Genomic DNA, 22941 nt, shown 5'->3' with positions numbered 1-22941 from the left:
ATTGTTTTATGTAATTATAGTTTAAGAGCCATTTTAATGTGCGGACAATTCCTTAAAATCTAAACCCCTGGGCTCATAGTCTACCAGTACCGGGGCTGGGCCTGGGCCTGGAGGGATCTCTGTAATATCACTGTGTTCTTAGTGGGCTCGTCCTCAGGCCCATTAACGGAGAACAGACACTCCAAAACCTATATATTTAGACGGAGTCGGCGAGCAATTCGATCCCGATCTGAAGCCCTAACCGCCATTGAAGAGCTTCCATTTCTGCTGAAAGAAGAGCGTAGTAGAGTGAGTACCAGAAGCTGAGAAGAAGACAATGGCTACTGTAGACGAAACACCTTCAGCTAAGAGGTGGCTTCCTCTTGAAGCTAACCCCGATGTTATGAACCAGGTATGATTCTTTTGTTCTGATTTCGTCTCTAGATTCGACCTCTACTTAGTAGGAAGAACACGGAGGGTAATAATTGAAGGAGTTCGGTTCTCTAACTCGGTTATGAGGTTTTCTTGAAATGGAGTATTGTTTCTTTTAGTGAATGTACATTTTCTTGATGTATGGCTATCCCGGTTTTTGTGTCTGCTTGTTCATTTCTACTTGCTGGTCGTATTCTTTTTTTTTTTTTTTTTTTTTTTACTGGCTTTTCTGTTTACGAACTGGAAATGGAACACTGCAAATTGCTGCTTTATGTTCGCTTCAAGCGGATTATGATGTTTATGCAACATGGTTCTAGAAGATGATGGCATCTTCAAGATTCTTGAAATATTTATTTTGAGTTGTGTTGCCTCGAATGTTTTACGAACTCCTGTTTTGTTATTGCAAAGTTCCTTTGGGGTCTTGGCCTTCCAGTAGATCAAGCAGAGTGCAATGATGTTTATGGCTTGGATGAAGAACTCTTGGAAATGGTTCCAAAGCCTGTACTGGCGGTTCTGTTTCTTTATCCCATAACAAAAAAGGTTTGTTTACAAAAAGAGCTCAGTTTTATAAGAAAAGAAAAGAAATTTTCCAGTGGCGTGTAATTGTAATCAAGATGATGATAGTTTCTTCTCCATTCGTTAAATGTTCTAATGTTTTCAGAGTGAAAAAGAGAGACTGCAACAACAAGAAGATGCAAAGAAGGTGAGTGAATGAAAAGTTCGGCATGTGTATTTTAGTCCTCATATTATTCATTCCACCACTAGACAGAACCTTTTAGACTACCTTTTCTCTCTCAATCCTTATAGATAAGGGTGTTCCCTGTTGTTTGTTTGTCGTTTTAAAGGTTTTGTGTCCGTCTAAATTTGTTTTTCATTTTCCATCTGCATATTGTGAAAAATATTTTTAAGAGTGCCGAGAGCCGGTTGAAAATAAGAAATGTTACTCTGTTATTCATATTCATAAAATGAGAATGTTAATCTGACTGCTTGTATATTTTAGCTTGCACATGCCATTGTTGGAGGGTGTGTTTGTTTGCATGTTATCTTTTATTATTATTATTTTTTTAAATATAAATTTTAAAGGTTTTATATTTGTAAGTGTTACTTAATAAGGTTCTTTCCTTTCTATTGTTACTATAGGATCATAGCAATCAAGTATACTTTATGAAACAAACTGTTGGCAATGCCTGTGGAACTATTGGACTTCTTCATGCCATAGGGAACATTACTTCAGAGATCAAGCTTTGTAAGTACCGAGTGATGCTAGCTAATTTAATGTGGTGATGTAGATCTCTTCATTGTAGTGAATATTAACACAGTTACCCAAATGGGATTAGGTAACGTTATGGTTGCTCTACTCCAGAGGCCTTTGTCTTGTATCTGGTCTCTTATATGAATTTATAGAATAGATAATTCATGATTTAGGAAGGAAGAAAGCTATCTATCATTGAAAATGAGCAAAGTACCAATCAAATATGAAAGAGAAACTAGGAGTTATTCAGCATGCTCATTCAGATGTCTGATTTGGTGACCTTGTCAGGGTTTAAGTATCCAACTTCAATTATGTGGCTGGTCACACTCATTATTCTATACTAATGTTGGTGAAGTTTAAGCAGTGTCTGTTCTAGCTTGCTTGTGCTGTTGATTCCACAGTGATTACTTCACTGTTGTTATCGTATCTTTTCAGTTCTGACACAATTTTTTCTCTTGTGCTGTCTTTCTGTTTTAAGCCGAGGGATCATTCTTGGATGGCTTCTTCAAGTCTACCAGAAGCATGGATCCAATGCAGGTTCTATTTACAAACACATGCTTCCCTCCCCACTCCCCTCCTCCCTCCCCACCCCACCATCACCAAAAATTCCCTATAGAGCAAAGGACAAACACAACTAGAAAGATAAGCGAGAAAATATAATATTTTTCTACCGTTCTTCGCCTAGGTGTTTAACCAATACTACTTTTCCTTTTGCTTCTAATAGTCCTATGTTGTTCACTTTGGTAGCGTGCTGCATTTCTTGAGAATGACAGAGAAATGGAAGTTGCACACTCGGTAGCAGCGACTGCTGGTGATACGACAGTAAGACTTTCTTTGAGTTAACTGAATTACGATGGAGATCATGAAGTTTTTTTTTTTTTTTTTTTTTTTTTTTTTTTTTTTTTTTTTTTGTGTGTGTGTGTGTGTGTGTTATTTGAGCATACTAAGAAGTAAGGATCTATAGATATAACTCCTTTAGGTTTGCATTCAGCTTGTAGGTGAATCTTCGGTACTTGGTTTGTTTTTCAATATAAAGCTTTGACAGATATCCTTTGCTGATAAGCATTTCAGTGATTAAAATTAGAAAACCTGAATGATTAGAGATTAGAGACCCGATGAACACAAAATTGATTGACTTGAACAAATACTCTCTCTCTCTCTGTATATAAATGCCTGTGTGTGCCTTGCCCTCGATTTCTCACCACTTTCCTCTAACTCTGTCCTCGTCTACTTCTATTCTGTTTTCAAAGAGTGTTATATTATTCTTTGTTCATGCCGTGTCTATATTTGGCTTCGCAGGCTTCGGAAAATGTAGATACACACTTTATCTGCTTCACGTGTGTAGATGGTAAGAACTTATTAGGGACTCTCTCTCCCTCTCTAATAAAAAAAGTGCTTACTTGTCATGTCTATAATGAATTGGGCAATATCTTAACTGTTGCTTATTTAGGGAAACTTTATGAGCTCGATGGGAGAAAGTCGGGACCGATATCACATGGTGCAACATCACCCAGCAATTTATTAAAGGTAAACAATTGCTCTGAAAAATTATCCAAGTCAGTTTTAGCTACTAGAATGGTGTGGAACCATAGATATTTTAGTTACTCTGTTTTTGAATCTTGCTGCTTGTTTCTCAAATCTCAACCTCTTCCATCAATGCATCTGAATATTACACTTCTCTTTTCTGCATTTTGTGAACGGTTGATGAAATCACAGGACGCAGCCCAAGTCATAAAGGGAATGATCGCAAAAAATCCCGAGTCGCTGAACTTTAATGTCATTGCCATTTCAAAGAAGTCGGGGGACGCCTAGGATCGAGCTGATTTAGTCTTACATCAATGATCATGTCCAACTCCTAGTTATTGCCTTGTATACTCGTATGTTAGGCTTCTGTTACCCAAAATCATGTGAATCTATATGATCTGTATCCCTGAGTTACGACTTGCATCAAACTATCTTTTGTGGTTTACAAATTTTGCTACTGACAATAGAAAACAAACTAAAAGTAAGGTGAAAATGGAGTTTTAAACTTTTAACTAAAATTAGGAGTAACAAAATATTTTGATCCATAAGTAGAGAAATGCTTGTTCATCATGTAAATTCGTATGCAAAAGTTAAATAATTCTTTTGGTGGAACAGAATATCTCCAATTTCTCCCTTGAATTTTTTTTATTTTATTTTTTTTAATATTTGTTGTCTCAGAATTGAGATACTCTAAAAGGTGATATTGTTGCTAATACTGGTTAAGTTTTTGGTTTTGGATTTTTAGTTTAAAATAAGGATGGTTTGATAATTCATTCTATTTTCTATTTTTTGTTTTTAAAAAATCATTTTAAAATTCTACGTTAAGTTTCAAAAGAAAAAAAAAAGTAGTTTTTAAAAATAGGTTTCTGTTTTTCAAAATCTATTTTTTATTTTAATACTCAATTTTTTTTTCTTTCTTATATTTATCTCTAAAATATTTATTTCTCACTCTAAAATTTTTTTATTTCTAAATTTCTCTCTACAAATTTATTTTTCTCTCTTTAAAATTTTCATATTTGGAATATTTATTATTATTTCTCACTCTCTGTATTTTTATTTTTTATTTTTTTCCTAACAGATCAGTTTGATTTCTCTCTAAAAAAATTATAATTTTTTCTAACTTTTTTCTCTCTAAACTTTCATATTTTAATATATTTTTTCTTCTGAAAATTATATCTTATTTTCTAAATAACTATTTATCTCTATATTTATTTATTTTCTCTAAAAGTTATATTTGAATCTTATTTTTATCTCTAAATTTCTTTTTCCTGTAATTTTTTATTTCTTTAACATATTTTTTCCTCTCAACTTTACTTTTATTTTTCTCTAAAATTTCTCTTTTTTGTCTTTAATTTTTCTTTTACTATTTTATTTAAAAATCTTTTTATTTATCTCTCTAAAATTTATCTTTACAACTCTTTAAACTTGTCTTTTCATGTCCCGGGTCATCCCCGATTCTATTTTTAAATAATTATTATATATTTATTACATTTTTATATTTAAATTCTAAAAATAATTAAAAATAATTATAAAATCGATAATTTTTCTCGAGAACATCTCTCGAACCGAAGAATGAGGTGGAGACAGGGACTAAAAATTTTTACGAGCCCGAGAATGGAGGAGAGCATTCTCACTCGCTCCCACGCCATTATCATCTCTATAAGTAGATATAATTTTCCTCTCTGATATGTATTTTCAATTTTCTAGCTTTTTAAAAATAGAAAACTAAAAATGAGTTACCCTAATCATCCATCTTTTTCATTTCCATAATCTAGTGCGGGAGCGTTTTTTTTTTTAATTATTACTATTATTTTTATTTGATAACTGCCTAGGTAAAGGTGGCCACAGTAGTTTGAACCAAGAAAAATAGATAGGATGATGATGTAAATGTCATGATTGGACATGATTAAATGTTAGTGTAAACTTTTATAAATTTTAATGAAAGTATATAGAAAAAATATATTTTATTTAAATTAGATTAAATTATAAACTTAGGTCACCCATCTTTCTAAGTATTGTATCTGAGTGGAAGTTGAAAGTTCAAAAGCACGTGGGACCCAACTGTTCTTTCACGTGAAATGGAAAATTATATTAGATAGTAATACTAATAATAATAGCCTTAAAAAATAAGTTTGAGTATTTGTTATTTTAAAACAAATATATTTAAGTTAACTCATAGACATTTCACATTTTTTAAACAAGTTAGAAATTATTATTACTTAAGTTTTAAATGTCGATGTCGATGGAATGTTGAGGTCTCAATTTCATAGAAATATCGATGGAAATATCGATAAAATATCGATGTCGATTGATATTTCTGTAGAAGTTAGAAAAATTTTAAAAATCATAAAAAATATTTAAATTAACAAATAAACATTTTCCTATTTCTAAATTAATTAAAAATAATTAATATCAATATTACGTATATATGAGTGACATTTTATTGATATTTGTTTATTTTGTCGATTTTCTTATAATATGATGAAAATGTCGATTTACTCCTCATATCAATGTCGAACTCATGAAAATATGGATATGTCGATGGATATTTAAAACCATGATTATTACTAATATTATGTATAAATTGGTGATATTTTACTGATATTTTATTACATCTTGTCGATGCTTTTATGATATAATGGAAATGTTAATTTACCTCTCGTGTCGACGTAGATGAAGTATCAATTGATAAAAAAATTTAAAATCCTAATTAAATTAATAACAACAGCTACAAATTTTCATTTTCATTTTATTTGTTTTAGACCAATAAGTTTCACGTGCTAAATAGACCATTCTTGGTGTTTTCTTTTTCTTTTTAAATGGTTAATTCGACAATTCAACATAGGATGAACCTATAGTTTTTTATAATTATTTTTTATTTTTTTTTAGGATGACCAAACTTTATAGACATTGACTATTTGGATGATAAAATTCACCAATGTTTCTTTTTCAAAAGAAAAGGATATTTCTTTAGATACATTTTCTTAGAAAAATATCTATTTGTTCATCATTGAGCAGGAAATTAAAATTCTACCACTATTTTAGTATATAACTCTTTTCAACTAAAATAAATAAATAAATTAATTAATATCTATTTTATTTTAGCATAATAAAATATTATATTTGTTGATTACAATGAATATTAATTGAGATTTGTTTTGTTTGTTTTTTCATAAATTCTTCGATACCCTTTCACCTTTATTGAAAATCATCTTGGAATTCTTTGCCAGAGGTTAAAAAAATAATAAAATTAATTTTTCTAATTTTATTTTTTCAAATTGTAACTTTAATTTGGTAATATTTTTTAGGAATTAGATAACAAAATAAAGAACCACGCTGGTGAAAAATAATGTTTTATAATCTTAATTTTTAATAATGAAAAATAAAAAATAAAACTGCTATCAAATTCAAACCACGTCTTAATGTTTTTATTTTCAGATTTATCCATCGTCCTTTTATATATATATAAAAAGTTAGAATGTAAAATTTTTCCTCGTTATAATCGTTGGAAAATTGTTGGCTTTAACCGTGATAATGTAGTAGTATTGAGAAATTTCTCCGAGCACCTATCTCGATGCAGGCCACTAACTAAAACTAGTCACATGTACAAACTTTTAACTTAAATTGTACTTTAAAAATACTTGCATATGTTTAGTAATTGACGACATCAATTATATGAAAGATTTTTAATATAATACTATATGGAAAGCTCTATATTTAATGTCACTTATATTAAATCATATTATATATATATTAATGCCAAAAATTTCTAAATAAAATAATAAGTCAAAAGTTGGTGTAACTAAATTTAAATGATAAGGTAATACCACTTTTATTAGTATATTGTCTTTAGAAATGCATATAATAAATTAAAAAAAAAAACTCCATAATTTAAAAATATTTTTCATAAAAAGTCATCTCAAATTAACTTTTAACTATCTTACCTACTATGCTATTATTATGTTATTTGCTAAAATATTTGTGTTCATTTAATTTAAATAATATGGATTTTAACAGTATTTTTTAAATAAAAATTAATTTAGACCATATTTAAAACCAGGCTAGCTTCTATCATTTCTAATTTTATGATTACAAAATCAATGTTCTTAATCTAGCTTATGTGATTTTTTTAAAATAAAGTTTATATATATAATGTAAAAATAAATTAGCTTATAGGAAAAAAAAAGGCAAAGAATTAATACTTTCCCTAACTTGGATAGGTAGGAACCTGAGCTGCTGGTCAAAGATGCCCTTTTTTTTAGTGTTTTAGTTTATTTTTTCCTTGCAAAATAAAATAATAAATATTTAGTTTAAATCTTATTTGAGTAATATGCAAATAATAAAAATATTTTTTTATTCTAGTCTAGTTAATTTTGGGTGTAAATATTATTTTGATTCTTATACTTTCAAAACGTTAATTTTGGTCCTTATACTTTCAATTTTTGTTCATTATAGTCCTTATACTTTTGAAATTTCCATTGTGGTATTTGGACTTCTAAAAATTTATCATTTTGATCTATTTCTTTTCATTTTGTTCTTATTTATTTTTATTATAATTTTAGTATAACACTTCACTCATTAAATTTCTTGAAATATACGTCATAAATTTATATTAAATCTATGTTAAAGTTTTCTAAATAGAGACCAAATTGGTCATTTTTTAGAAATACTAAAACGAAAACAAACGTTTTGAAACCACAATTACAAAAATGAATAAAAGTTCAATATATAAGAACCAAAATGAACGTTCTGAAAGTACTTTAATAAAAATGAACCAAAGTCAAAAGCTAAACAGGAGTTAAACCTTAATTTATTTTAGTGAAATAATCGACAAAAACTAGACATAATCTCCTTTTCTTATAATTAGATTGAAATTTTATGTATTTGAATTTCATGTAAAACATCTAACATATTAACTATTGAAATGAATTTAACTTTTTTATTTCACTTTTGTGCCGACGTATGAAAATATTTTGATTAAAAGATTGTGAGTTGGAATTCAAATCTCCCACGTTATTGTATTAAGAAAAAAGATAAAAAAAAAGGAATATAAAGAAATAAAAGTCAAAAGGAATATTTCATACTACGAAATATTGGAACAGAATATTTGATAGTTTGGAAGAGATTGAAAATTAAAATTGTTATGAAATTTGGAAGGTAGAAAAGTCAATGGCCAGAGTTTCAAAAGTCAACGGAAAAAAAAAACTGAATCTGACGAATGGTTTTTGTTAAGAGTTTTTATTTGACACGATTCAATATTGTCTTTTCACACTTTCTATTTCTTTTTTTTTTTTCCCTTTTTAATTAATCATTACTATTTTTATTAAAGAAAAATTGCTTGCCCTTCAAAGGAATATAATTTACTCTTTTTTTAGATTAACAGATTAATTGAGTGAATTAGTTTGGTGATTTTATTTTAGAAAGCAATATTAGGATTTTGTGACTTATATGGAAGTAAAAATTTATGTTTTTAGGTGTTTCATATTCTTAATTTACCACCAAACATATATTTAAAAACAGTGAAAATGTGAAATACAATTCGATTTTCTTAACTGTTTTAAGGAGAAATTATATGTTTGGTTTAAATTTCATTATTTGAAATCTTAATCTTTTAAAAAATAATCGTTTTGATCCCTTAATAAAAATAATATTAAGGATGAAAATGATTGTTTTTTTTTTCTTAAAGTTGGAGTAGAATAAACATTTAAAAAATTTAGGGTGAACTTATTTCCTACTGTTAATCAAGAAAATATAATAGCATTTGGTAACTATTTCTTATTTTTAATTGCTTTTATTGAAAAAAAAAAAGAAGGAAATTTGATTTTTTTTTGGAATGAGAACCATAAACAAGAAACTCATTTTTTCTCCTAAAATTTCTTTACAATTTTGAGAAATTTCTAAAAGAACAAAAAATAAGAAATATGAATAGTTGTCAAATTCTTAAGTCAGTAAAACTTAAATCAATAAAAAAAACGATAATGTTACCCAACAGCTCTTAGAAACCAAAATACAGTAAACAAAAGTTCAAAAACTAAAATATATCTTTTAAAAGCACAAACACTTAAAATAAATGATTGAAAGTTTGGGGATTAAAATGAAATTTAACATTTACTTTTCTTTTATGTGATTTATTAGTTGATAATTTTTTTAATTTATTTTTTAAAAATGTATTCATTAGAATCAAAAGATTTAAGTAAAAAAACAACTCACTAAAACCAAGTATAAGAGTAAAGTTGAAATCTTAGGAAAAGGTAATGTAAATTCTGATAATTGCAACTTGAATTATTAGTCAGAAATTCAACAGCTAAATATTATTGTCAAATGAGCATTGAAAATTGGTCTCAAGTTTACCTTTTTAACCTCAAAGTAAGAGAGCTAATGAGAGAGCTTTTAAAAAAAACTAATTAATAATAATAAAGCTAAATTACAATCCTTATACTTTCAACCTAGTGTCAATGTAGTCTTTAGACTTTAAAAATATTAAATAATTCTCTAAACTTTGAATTATATGTATATATCTAGTTATTTAATTTGAAACAAGATCAACTCAATAAATTTTATCCAAATTGAACTCCACCATAGGTAAGCTAAGTCCAGATGTCAAGTGGACACTCGAGAATTCAAAGGTCGAGATTGAAGAAGTGGACCCAAAATGACAGAGGCTAACCAATGGATCGACTGATCGGCTCGACCAAGCCCACAAAAGTCGATTGGCTGATCGACTCAACCAAGCCTTGTAGTTGACTAGTATTGGTCAACTTGACTAGGCCTTGTAGTAGACCAAGCTTGGTCGGCTCAACTTGGCCAGGCCTTGTGGCCGACCTGCCATGGTCGGCTGGTCGACTCAATCGAGCCATTAGGCCAACCAGCCTTGACTAGGCCACGAGGCAAACCAATCTTTCGATTAGCTTGACTAGTAACTCGATCAAGAGTCCTCCAGTTAGTCACAAATCAATGGGTTTAGTAGAGGCTCGCCAGGGAAGATCACAAAATCTACAGAATTTGAAATACCGTTTTGAATTCATTTTATCTAACAAATGCAAAATGAAAAGATATCCTATTGATTTTAGGTTTCCCATCGACTATAGGTTTCCTCCATCTATAGATAAAGGTAAAAACCTCATAAAAGGTACGCTATGGAACTCTACTATTTGCTATGCTTCACATAAAATCTCGATTTCGATTTAAGCATCGGAGTATTCTGGCTAACATAACACCACATCCATGTGCAACTTTTTATTTTGTAGGTTTGTTGAATCCCTTTTATTACAAAAATATTGATTCAAATTTGGTAATTTCGAGAGGTCAAATTTCGACAATCAACAAACTCAATTGTCGATCGACAAGTGTAGTTGAACCAACCAACTAATTCAGATCCTTTGATTTTGTCCCTTTTTTTAATCTCAACTTGTACTCCTTATTCATTCATCTAAATTTGCAATTTGTCCAATTGGCTTCCTAAGATGGCACCTCATTTAAATTTTATGAAATATATTTATCTACTTTATAATAATCATTAGTAAAACTAAAGCAAAAATGGAGGATGAAAAGAATAGAAAAATTCCATTCAAAAGGGATATATATTTTTTTAAACAATCAACAAATTTGCTTTAGCAAATCCAACCACCCATTATGTACCAATCCTACTTTCCCACCTATTTTTCTTAATTTTTTTTTTTGGGAAATTTTATATCTTTGAAAACTCCAAAATAAAACCTACCAAATCTACCCCTAAAATATGATTTTCAAAAAATAATTACAGATTTTTTTTAGTCCCTCAATAATTCACCAAGTGGCAAAGTGCTTCTTCTTCTCTTCTTCCCCTTCTTTCACTATCAGCACTGCTCACCCAATCATTGCCCGCCACTTGTACACTGCGCCTCGTCAGCTCCCACTTGCATTTCATTTGTCCCCACCACTACAACTCCCGTCACCGCCGTGCCGTCCGCCTTCTTCCGCCGCTTGGGGGACCCACTCTCCGACGAGGATGACGACGAAGGCTCCGGCGACGATCGGGGCGACGACCGCTTCGACGTCACTCTAATCGGGTCGGGTTCGCCAGAATTGACTCGAAGTGGAAAATTGAGGAGAGCTTTGGAGCCGCGCATCCGATAAGCGGCTCGATCATAAGCTAGCGCCGCGTCCTCCGCCGTCTCGAACGTCCCGAGCCAGACCCGAGCCCCGTTTTTCGCCGGGTCTCGAATCTCCGCTGCAAACTTCCCCCACGGCCGCTGCCGGACCCCACGGTAATGCTTCCCCTTCGCCGGAACCACCGCCGGCAACGGCGACGGCGCCGCCGCCGCCGCCTCCACCACCACCTTCGCCTCAAACTCCCTCACTTCCGGCATCAGATTCACCGGCGGGAGGATCTCCGGCTCCGGCTTGACGTCGAAAAAATCAAAACTAAAGGTCTCCGGCGGGGAAGAGCCGAGCGACGGAACCCAACCGGCTCTGACTGCGTCGCGGAGAACTCCGGCGATGACCATGTCCTCGGAATCGTCCTCCTTTAGGGGCAAATCGCCCCAATTTTCCGTCAAACAAGGGTACAAGCTGCCGAAACTGGAGCTTCGGCAGAACACCGGCGCGGCGGTTCCGGCGACGGCGAAATTCCCACACCGCTGAGTCTCCGAATCGCCCAATAAATGCCGCCGTATCGAATCCAGAAGAAGAAAATCGGATTCGCAGCCATTACTCTGTCCGTACATCATAATTTTTTCCCCCAAATTTTGAGTTCTAGAGAGAGAGATCTGAATCTGAATGAAATTGAAGAGTTGGGGATACGAAAAATTGAAGGATATAAATAAGAAAAGCAGATACATGAACCTGAACTATGTGGAGAATTTTTTAATTTTTTAATCTAATTTTGTTGGAATTATTATTATTATTAATTAATTTTTAATGAATGGATGTGGGTTTTAAAAGTGGTGGGAAGGGGGTTCTAAGAAAGTTCAGAAAAAATGTGCAAGTTGTGTGGGGGAATTTAATCACGTGGGGGAAATTGGGGATTTTGGATCAGGACAACTGCTGACGTCACCGGTGATTCACACGCCATTTGTTGTTTGTCGTATGTGCGTCATCTTCTTTTCTGTTTCCCACTTCTTCCCAGCACCTTCACATCGCCCTCTCATTCCACTATTTAATTACTCTCTTCATATTCTATTTCTATTCTCTTTTTAGAAACCTTTGTTTTTGTTTAAATTCTGTTTTAATCTTCGAAACTTTCGAAGGGTAAATATAACTTAATGATGAAGATAATAGTTAAACGAGCTAGGTGACACATCAAATTCGTATTTGAAGTAGATATATGGTCAGTCGATCGAATTAGTAGCTTAAAGATAGAACCTTGTACCGTGTGATGCTCCGAAACTTAAATCAGTACTTAGTCTAAATTGGTGTTGAACTAAGTTTGGTTAGGTTGCATAATGGATTGTGTACTTTGATGAGGATGAAACTCCACCTTTTATATAATAGTTTTGGGAAGCGTGTTATCCTGCTACTTGGTGCTTCATATTTGTTAATCAGCAGAGTCTAACCAGTGATCAATCGGATCCTCTATCGGTAGTATTAACATTCTTAAGTAAGGACCGAGCAAATGCTTTTGCATTGGGGGTTGAGGTGAATTGCCTATACTCCCGCATACTTGGTAGCCAAACTATAATTTACCTGTGGCAAGAGGGTCACACAACATGGAGGAGACCACTTGACACACCTCGACCTCACCCCCAACACTTATCTTTCTAAAAGTTTAAAGTTCGAATCCTCTCACCTACTTATGGTACTACAAAGAACTCTAATATTTTGTCACTATTTTATTCTTAATTATTTAATAAATGGTAATTTAACTTTCTATTATGTATGTTAACACGTTGACATTAGACATGCAATGAAATTCCTTTAAATTCGTTAAGACTAGTAGGGTTAATTTTAAGTGACAAAACAACAATTTAGAGTGAAAATAATTACTTTTAAGTTTGTAAATTGAGATAAATATTTTGAAATTTAAGAGACTAAGAATCAATATCTCAATTACTGAACTTAAAGGAATCAACCTGCATTATGTTTATGGGCTACTATTTTGCTTCTAATGTTTCATAAACCTTTCAACAATTAAAATGAAAACATGACATTTTGAAAAAAAAAAAAAAAAAATTTGACCCCACCCAATTAAAAACTCAACTGATCACCCAATTGTCAAAAGAGAAGAAAAGACAAATGAGATTGTTCTTGTGATTGAACCAAGATATTTTGTGGGTACTAGTTTTCCGGGTTGTGTTAGATTTTTCTTTTCCAAAGACAACGATGCCGCTTTTTTCGTCACGGAGACTGCTGAGAGTGCGTTAGGGCGGGAGAGATATTCATTAATGAAATTCATAGGGATTTTTTTTAGAAAAGTAAAAAGCTGGGAAAGAAGGTCCGGGTCAAATTTCTAATGAAGCGAGGACATTTCATTTTTCTTAGTTTGAGCATATCTTTTACCTAATTAATATTTTTGCTGGATCAATAAATTTTTCATGTAAACCAAAGGTAAACATGTGACTCACCCCATCGAGACATGTGTGTTTAAGCCTCAGCTCGGACTCATTCGGGACGAGAAGGAAGTGACCAGCGTGTCTAGAAGTACTGAAGTAGTAGAGAGCAGCTCAGCTCGACTCCGACAATTGGAAAATATTCGAACTGGCGAAGAATCCACTAACAGTTTGGTGGGTGTCAATTTCGCTGGTATGAGAACTTTTTGACTATAAGCGGAAGATTTGCTAAGTGACAAGTATGAGTACCGTAATTGCAGTGCCACGTTTTTAAAAGCCAGATCAATCCGTCCCATATTCTCAAAGGTACGTAATTGGACTTGGTTCTACATAAACTCAAACTAAGTACTAACTTAATTAGGCTTCAAAGTGTACTGTCGAACACCACATCAATGCAAGGTTCTATTTGTAAGTTGTTCATTAGCTCGTCAGAATCCACCTAGATTACTTGCTGACATGTAACTCAGTCAGAATCTCATCTCAATAATATTTATCAATTGGATTGTATAGATCTATCTAGAATAAGTAATTTTTTAAAATTAAACTTGAAATAGCTATTAACATGACACTCATTCAATTGTTAGAGTTAGTAAAGGACTAAAAATGAATTTTTTCCCAACAAAATTTCTAGAAGAAATCATTTGTCTATAATTAAAAAAATTGAGTAGAAAAATGATAATCATGTGTATTTTTTTTTTCCTTTCTTAGGAAAATAGATTGACGAAAAAGACGTAAATGGCCCTAGACATTTCAGATTCATTGATTTAACACAACTTGCCAATTTGCCTCTCCCTTTCTCTAAAACTCATTTGTCTTGTTTGGATAAGTCTTCAATAAAGTTTGGTGGAAAATATGGCCCACATCATATATTATTTTATTATTAAAGAAAATGGTCCCATTTTCATATGGCTTCTTCTAGGGCAAGTGCTGTCCATATTTTCAAAATTATCCTTCAAACTGTTCTTTTAGTTTAATATTGTTTTTGCCACATTTTTTTGTCCCTCCAAATCTACCCTTGTTACTCTAAATAGTAAAAATTAAAAAGTAAAAACTTCTTTAAAGCCCAATTTAAATGAGTGGAAATACTTGAAAGCCTAGTTCTTAATTAATATAGGAGAGTCTTTTGATGATTTGACGATGTTAGAAGGTGAGGCTCCGAAAGCCACGTGGGTCGGGCTCAATGGTCTAGACTAACAAAGTAAGTAGGGATGAACTCGTATGGGATGAACTCTAACGTCATGCAATTTCGTCAATAGTGGAGAGTGGTTCACCGACTTGGAAAACAGTTCTGTTGGAACAGGTAATTATCTAGTAACCCACTATAAATACACACCCTCATTCTACTTGGTCAGGTATGCAATTTTGTCTAAAGTTGAACTGCTCAGCTCGAATTCAGACTAACTTAAACTTCGGAGTGCTCTTCTTGTCTTTGCAGGTCTTCCTTCTCCAGCTCGCCCATGCACAGTTTGTCCGAGTGAAGTTCTCGTTGGTTCCTAATACTTGATAGAAATCAACATTAACAAATGATGTGTAATGGACTACTATAAATGGGAAAAATCTAATCAAGTTTTCATAAAACCCCACACAAAATAAGACTAGAAATTTTCCTTTCAAAACGAGAGTGGAGATTGAAGGAAAAACTTTCCCCATAATTTTTTTCTAAATTAGAGTGGAAATAAATTCTCTCCCAACCGACCAACCCCGACACTGTTTTTTATATTTCTAATATGTATAATTCTCACCATTTTCTATTATATATATAAATAAATAAATAACATATATATATATATTTAAAATTTTATTTTCAAATAATTAAAATTATTTATAGAATAGAATTTTTTTTTCGTGTTAAGTCCTGATCTTGATTCCCCAAATCTTATATTAAGAATTTATTGTTACTTCCTACGCTTTATTCTTTTCCTTCTCCATTATTGTTATTTTTTTTAATTCAACAATGATGTTTGGCCAATATTTTTGTTCTTCTAAATAAAAATAGAAATTTGTTCGATTATCCTTCTCCTTTCATTTAATCTTCAATATTTTAAAATGCAAATGTTTGGTTTTTGTTGTAATTTTTAATTTGAAAAAGTATATCTATATATTTTCGTAAATTGTCATACGAATTTTAGGTTTTGATATTAAACGTATAACTTATAAGGAAAAATAGAATAGAAATTAATTATAAAGACAAAAAAACATGAACCTAGATCTGATATAAAATAATTTGTCCATGATTTCTAGAACATGATTATTAATTAATGCACTTGTCCCCTGTTTCTATTTAAAAATAAGCAGGGAAAGAAAGCTGGATATAAAGAAGTCCTAAATATATAAATTTTATAAAAAGTGACCTAACAAAGCACGTGGAAATCATTTACGCAGGGGTTCCCACTCTAATACCATCTTAAGAATGAATAAACCATCACTCAACCAAAAAGTTTAAGCTCGTTGGATCAATTTAATTCATTTATATGGATTCTAACATAATTCATAGTCCAATGGCAGACCCTCGAGTGCTGGTGCAGTGGCAAGAGGTTTTGGTGTTGACACCCAAAACAATTTATTTAGATAGATTAACGCTTGTGACTCTCTCAATTTTTGTTGGATCATAAGTGTTCGTCAATTCAGACTCGCTCAAAAGTCGTTAGCAATCATTTTCATTCTTTTTTACAGTGGAACTTGCAGTTGCAGCCTTACTTAATTTGGGTTTTTTGTTTTCAACTCTCATATATTGTGGAGGTTCAAAATTTATACTTGTCCTTTTGGTTATACTAGAGTGGATTTTAGGTTCAATGCACAAAGTTTTATTTCCCTTTTTACCCCCTTCACAAAAATCAATATAATGGTAACAAAAGTGTGATTCAATTTCTCACCTGTTCTAACTTGTTTCATAACCCATCATTTTCTTTTTGTTAGAAAATATTAAACTTACTTCTATCAAATTCTTTCATCCTAATATAGGTAATTTTGGTTAAAATTGGCATTTTAGTGCTTACAATTTACCCTCGGTTTAAATTTATCTTTAGAATTCTTACGATTGGGTTACATCTCTCAAAATATCTCTATTGGTATCGTATATTAGCAATTTTCTTACCGGATAAAGTTGATGTCTAGTATGAACTATATGTGAAAGAAACTTTATATTATATTATTAGATTATGTTATATGAATTAGATATAGTTTAGATTATACTATCGATCAATATTTTAATTATATTTTATTAGTATAAATAGGTTATTACGTTTGTATCTATTTTTTACAAAAACCCTATTTGTTTATTTTCTTTATTTTCTCTAGAAAACTAAATCAACATGTTTTCTATTTTTTCGAATTTTTAACTCAAAACACTGCTCGTTACTTTTCTCTGTCACGTCCAAATAAAATTTGCCACGTAAATAATGGTTAAGTTTTTTTTCTTTTTTTTTTAAAGAATAATAAAGTTTAACAGTGTAAGGGATGTGTTGAGATATTTAACCTAAATCTAATCAAACTTTTAAAATCATACGTACCAACCAATCGTAAGAGAAATTATTATAGTATTATAATGTTAGCTTTTCTAGAAGAAAAAAAAAGAGCTTAGTTTTTTAAAGGTTAAGATTTAATTTGTTGTGTTTAGAAAAAAATAATTTAATATTTATGTTAAATGTAACGTGAGATTAATTAAAACATGTTCTCTTCGTAAAAGTTCAAGATTATTGAAATTCACAACTTTTTAGTTAGAGATATATGCAAATTATCTTGAGCTATACTTCTAGATTTCATTCTTAAAATTTAATATATTCTATTTTAATCCATAAATTTTGGATAAAGACTATTTTAAACTTTACTATTGATTTTAATTTTCTTTCATTTAATTATTTGATTGAAAATCAACTTGCCCTACCGAAGATATTTTTAAATATTGTCACAAAATTTGTTTTGACAATATTATTTAATTGGGACTTTGATTGAAAATATGTAACATCTTTCAAATTAAATTTAATGAGTGAGATTCACCGACCTTAAAAGAGGAGTATGCAATGTCAATAGAAATAAATTTCTAAAAATACTATAAACAAAATTTTAAAATAATATATACTAAGAATCAAAATTTTATATCTTCCCATAGAAATTTTAAGTGTCAATGTCAATACAATTTTATAAAAATGTCAATAGAAATATTGATAAAATGTTAATGTTTGATAAATATTTCTAAAAAGATTATAAAAATAAAAATTCACAACAAATATTTAAATTAATGAATAAACATTTATTTTGAAAGTTAAAAAATATTAATATTATTATTATGTGTATATTAGTAATATTTTATTGATATTTTTTATATTAGGCGAGTTTTTTATAGAATGGAAATGCCAATTAAATTCTCGAGTAAATCTATAATACTATCCAAACGAAATTAAAGAAAATAATAATTATTAGGTATAAGAAAAGTCCAAGAAGCTGACCGAAGACCAGAACGGTCAGCCATGACCTTGAAATTTGACCGTTGAAAATTCCGTTTTCCCACCTCAATATTGCCCGCCTACCCCCCGCACGTGCGCCGCACCGCAATCTTTGAGTCCAGTCCAAGCATTCAAAAAAAAAAATAATAATAATATTTTAACATATCTTTCGTCTAAAATTAATAAAATATATCATATTTGCACCTGCTTAATTAGGAGGTTGCAAGGGACCTTCCTTATTATTGTTGTTGTTATTATTCTTATTATTATTATATATTTTTTAATTTGATGGGCAATGGGCCGTTTTGGTTTTCTTTATTTTATTTTATTCATAACGGAATTCAAGATGACGTTATTTTGTTATAAACCAGTAAATAATTATATTTTAATTTGTATTTTCTACTCATTAAAAAATGAACAGAATGGAGCAGGGCAACTATTTTTGTCCTTATATGACTTTTTTTCCATTAGTATTTTTTTTAATTTCAATTTTTATCTATTTTTAATTCATATACTTTCAAAACGTTCATTTCTGTCTCTATACTTTTAAAAAGTTATCGTTTTGGTCCTATCATTTTATATTTCATCTAATTTGTTACATATAATTTTAATACGACACTACATTTAATATATTGCAATTTAGCCTTGGCTTTATATTAAAGAACTTTTATTGTGTATAAAAATCGTGTTTAAATTTTGCAAACTACAATGAAATTGATCACTTTTTAAAAATATATGAATTAAAATGAATGTTATGAAAATATAGGGACTAAAATGAGCAAAATTTTCAAAGGCAGGGACTAAAATAAAAAAAAATTAAAAATATATAAACTAAAATATTATTTTAACATTTTTAATAAAAAATAAAATGGTTCACATTAAAAAAGAAAAAATTCCATGATGAGTGTCATGAGTATTATTATTGGGAGTGGGAGTCAATTTTTATTTCATTTAAATAATAAAGTGGGTTAATTCATTTAAAAATAATTTGGACGACTTCAATGTGTGCATGGTATACAAGGAATATTTATGTGTTTTTTTTCCATTTAGTTATTAGTATTTAAAAAGTTTTAATTCTTACCTTTATGTTTTAATATTTTTTTAACCATACCTTCTCATTTAGTGAGTATTAAAATTTACTCGTGAAAAACTTACATGTTATATACTTGGTAGAAATTTAAATAATGAACTAAACAATCTGAAATTTAGGGTCGTTCGGTAACGTTCTCGTTTCCAAATTTTATTAAGAAACTTAAACATTTTGCAACTAAATATGTTTCTTGTTTCTCAATTTTTTTTAAAACATTCTCAAAATTATATAGAAATTTTGTAAACAATCAAAACAAGTTTCTTGTTTCTAGTTTCCGTTTCCAATTTGTTACAATATATAAATATAAATAGTATTTGATCATCTTTGACTTTATGAGCGTTGGGCTATATAATTCTATTTTTCTTTGTTAAAAATTAAGAAACAGAAACAAGAAACGAAACGTTACCAAACGAGCCCTTAATTTAAAATTAAAAAAAAAATTGAAGTTTCAAGGACTTCTTAGAAATTGAGAGGAACCAATAAATTTTATTTCTTAATTACTTGGCATCACTCATCTTCTAAATATTTACCAACTCATTAAGTATCATGTCATGCAAACTTACCATAATCTAATTTTAAATTTTACGAATAATAAAAATATAATTTAAAAAAATATATATAAGCGACTAAATTGAAAGCTCTAACGTATATTATTCTTTATAACTTAGGGGATTGGTAAAAGTTGGAAAGAAGTCCTTAGATATATTTATTTTGTTTAAATAAAAAAGTGCAATAAACAAGTTTAAAAGAGAGAGAGAGATAAAATTGATGTCATGTGTTAAGATCACATCTAAACACACTTAGCAATTGTAAGATGCTTTGGACTTTTTTAGCCTTTTTGTTTTTAAATTACACAAATGCTAGATTTGTGGGATTCTCTAGAGATCTTCTATCAAATTGATGTAATAATTAAATGTGGGTTATGAGATTTTTTTGGTTTAAACAATATATACTTCTTAAAATAGGATGCTTTTCCTCTAACATTTTTTTTTCTTTTACACTTTGGATACTTTTTTGTTGATGTATGGTAACACATTGATGTGATGTTAATTTTGTCTTTTTGGCCAAATAGTGAGTTTGAGACACGATTATGCGAAATGAAATAAAAGAAACGTAAAACTGGATTGATTTATTACTATTTTAGTACAACAGGATGGTGACTTGAACTCACGATCGACTTTTTGATTGAACATAAATATCTTAACTCTATTGAGTTATGCTCAAGTTGGCAAAAGTTGATTGAAATTGATAAATAACTCTAATGCAAGTGTATGAGAAAACACTAAGCTCAAGATGTGAACCACTTGACAAGATTCGCTTGATCAAACTCGAATTTAGTCAACTTTGTATTTGTATTTATGTACAAGTGTTACAATCTCTAATATGTAATCTGTTGATACTTTCTATCGAGTGTAAACTTGATTTGAGGGCTATTGAGCTTGTTCTTGTAGAAGAAGGATTAGTACCTTCGACTTCTGGCTTGTTGAATGATCTTTGAGATCTTCGGCTTGTAGCTTGATGAAGTCTTTGGCTTGGAACTTAATAAGTCTTCAGCTTGTAGCTTGACAAAGTTGTTCGACTTGTAGCTTGATGAAGTCTTCAACTTGTAATTTGACGAAGTTCTTCAACTTGTAGCTTGATAAAATTATTCGACTTGTAGCTTGACGAAGACTCTTTGAAGTTTTCAGCTTTAAGATCCTTAAAAATTTTTGGCTTGTTGATGATGAATAGAAGATTCAATTCTTAAAGTCTTTTAGGTTTTCGATTCTTCGAGTCTTAAAGTCTTTGCAGATTCTTCTTATACTTTTTGAGTCTACTTAATTCTTCCTTTTGAATGCTTGTAGGAAATTCTAAATCTCTTGGCTCTAAATCCGACCTCTTATGAATACCTTTGATGAGCGATGACCCTCCTCATTATAGAGTCTTAATGGGTCTTCTTCTCATGGACTTAATGAATTTGAGTCCAATTTCAACATGGATTGATCCAATTCACTGATGTCATCGGATAGCTATAAAAAAGATACGTGGCATAATTTGATTTATCGTTTTAAGATTAATTTATGGCACATATAAATTTGTGGTTGGTCCTAAATATAATTTTAAAATAATTACGTGACACTTAATAATCAGCCAAAATTTATCATTCGATAATGATTTTAGCATGTAAATCCAAAACTCAATAATTTGTATAAAAAGAAAAAAAAATTGAGTGGTAGACTTTTGAAGCAAAAATGCAACATTCATTCGATCACCAAAATTTCCATACAAAAGACTCAAAATGGGCCCCTACAAAAGCAAACTCTAGCTGGCCAAGATTTAAACACAATTATTCTAAACTTTTGGTCACTAATTAATTTAGACATAACTCCAAAATGCATCTAAAGCAATAATAGTCACTAACTCATGAAATGAAAACATCATAAAGGCAGAGTTTAAAATATGAAAATAAAAACATCAATTTCAATATAACTGTCTCTAAAGAAGTTTGAGATGATTCCTCTTCTTGACCAAACTCTCACCAAATTTGAGAGAGTAAAGCTAGTTTGTTGAAGCTTTTTAGCTTTTCGATTAGGATTATACGTAAAGTTAGTTAGATTTGATATGGAATTTGTTATTGTAACTTATTTCTGTTGCAGCGAGATGTTATAAAACTCACTGTTATTTTGTTCACAAGCATCAAGAAAATGGGAAAACCTCCTTAATGAGAACTCAATTCTTTTCTTACTCTCATTATTTAACACGGTATCACATCATTTTTGTCAATCCAGGGCACCATATCAAGACTATCAAATTGACATATGAGAATTACTAATCTGGAAACTCTAGATTCAATTCATCTGATGCTTTACTTCAGTGGCAGGATCAATTAATTTCCTCGTGGTTGTTGGGAGCTATGGCCGCTACTGCACGAGCAATTTGGACGACGCTTGAAGATACCTATCTCACACGAAATTCGACGAAAGTCATGAACTACAAACTCATTGAAAGTTGTGGGAGAACCAATTTCTACGAAGGATCATTGGATTAGGTGATGAATTTGAAGCTATTATTTTAGTAATTACTGCTAAAACTACATTCTCGTCTCTTACAGAAAACAATATAGATATCATTGCTACTCTGAGCAACAACATCCATCCAAGGCAACAAATATAGAGGAGGTCGTACTGATGGGTTGGGTAAATTTAATTTATTTATATGAATTCTAACATAGGTTGAAGAGAAATACGTATAACAAATTCGAGGATCGGGGCTATTAAAAAGTACATAAAATCAAGAATTACAAATAAAAGGAAACTTATTTTTCAAAATTTTTTTTAATTCAAAAATTCATTACGGGTAATTAATTGAGGCTAAAGAAGCAACGTGGATTTGACTATCTTGGTCCATTTGATCGAACTAGACTACTTAACCAGATCGAGTTAACTGAACCCGATCAAGTTTGTCTATTCGAACCAATCTCAGGGAGACGCAATGTACGTGGTACACAATCCTATATTGTTTGTTATTCTCAATTGAAACCATTTGTCAACCATTTGTCTTAACTTAGACATAAAACGTGTTGAGATCAGCATCAAACTAGTTTGCACATCTCTTATATGTGTAGGTGCTCGTTGAAGCCCGAATCCAAATCATATACCAACCTATACCATTTTTCAAATTTTAAAAACTAAAAACTGAAAAGAAAAAGAAAAAAAA

General features: G+C 30.6%; 2 protein-coding genes across 2 annotated transcripts; one reads left to right on the top strand and one right to left on the bottom strand.

Moving 5' to 3' along the window:
* The first annotated feature begins 212 nt into the window (after positions 1 to 212).
* UCH3 (ubiquitin C-terminal hydrolase 3) lies at positions 213 to 3705 on the top strand. Its single transcript, XM_088116935.1, has 9 exons — positions 213 to 391; positions 820 to 951; positions 1073 to 1114; positions 1552 to 1657; positions 2142 to 2200; positions 2411 to 2485; positions 2963 to 3011; positions 3114 to 3190; positions 3380 to 3705. Exons 1-9 carry the CDS (start codon positions 317 to 319, stop codon positions 3473 to 3475), a joined length of 711 nt encoding a protein of 236 aa, XP_087973061.1. The 5' UTR covers positions 213 to 316; the 3' UTR covers positions 3476 to 3705.
* A 7026-nt stretch (positions 3706 to 10731) lies between these two features.
* Positions 10732 to 12014, bottom strand: LOC111024945 (ethylene-responsive transcription factor 2). Its single transcript, XM_022302769.2, has one exon. It carries the CDS (start codon positions 12004 to 12006, stop codon positions 11041 to 11043), a length of 966 nt encoding a protein of 321 aa, XP_022158461.2. The 5' UTR covers positions 12007 to 12014; the 3' UTR covers positions 10732 to 11040.
* Between the last annotated feature and the right edge of the window lie 10927 nt (positions 12015 to 22941).

This window comes from Momordica charantia (genome assembly GCF_013281855.1).
Source record: "Momordica charantia cultivar OHB3-1 chromosome 10 unlocalized genomic scaffold, Mcharantia_2.0 BLBB01000010.1, whole genome shotgun sequence".
NCBI classification, from domain to species: domain Eukaryota; kingdom Viridiplantae; phylum Streptophyta; class Magnoliopsida; order Cucurbitales; family Cucurbitaceae; genus Momordica; species Momordica charantia.
The sequence above is the reverse complement of the archived record's forward strand: the minus strand, read 5'-3'. Positions and strand labels throughout refer to the sequence as shown.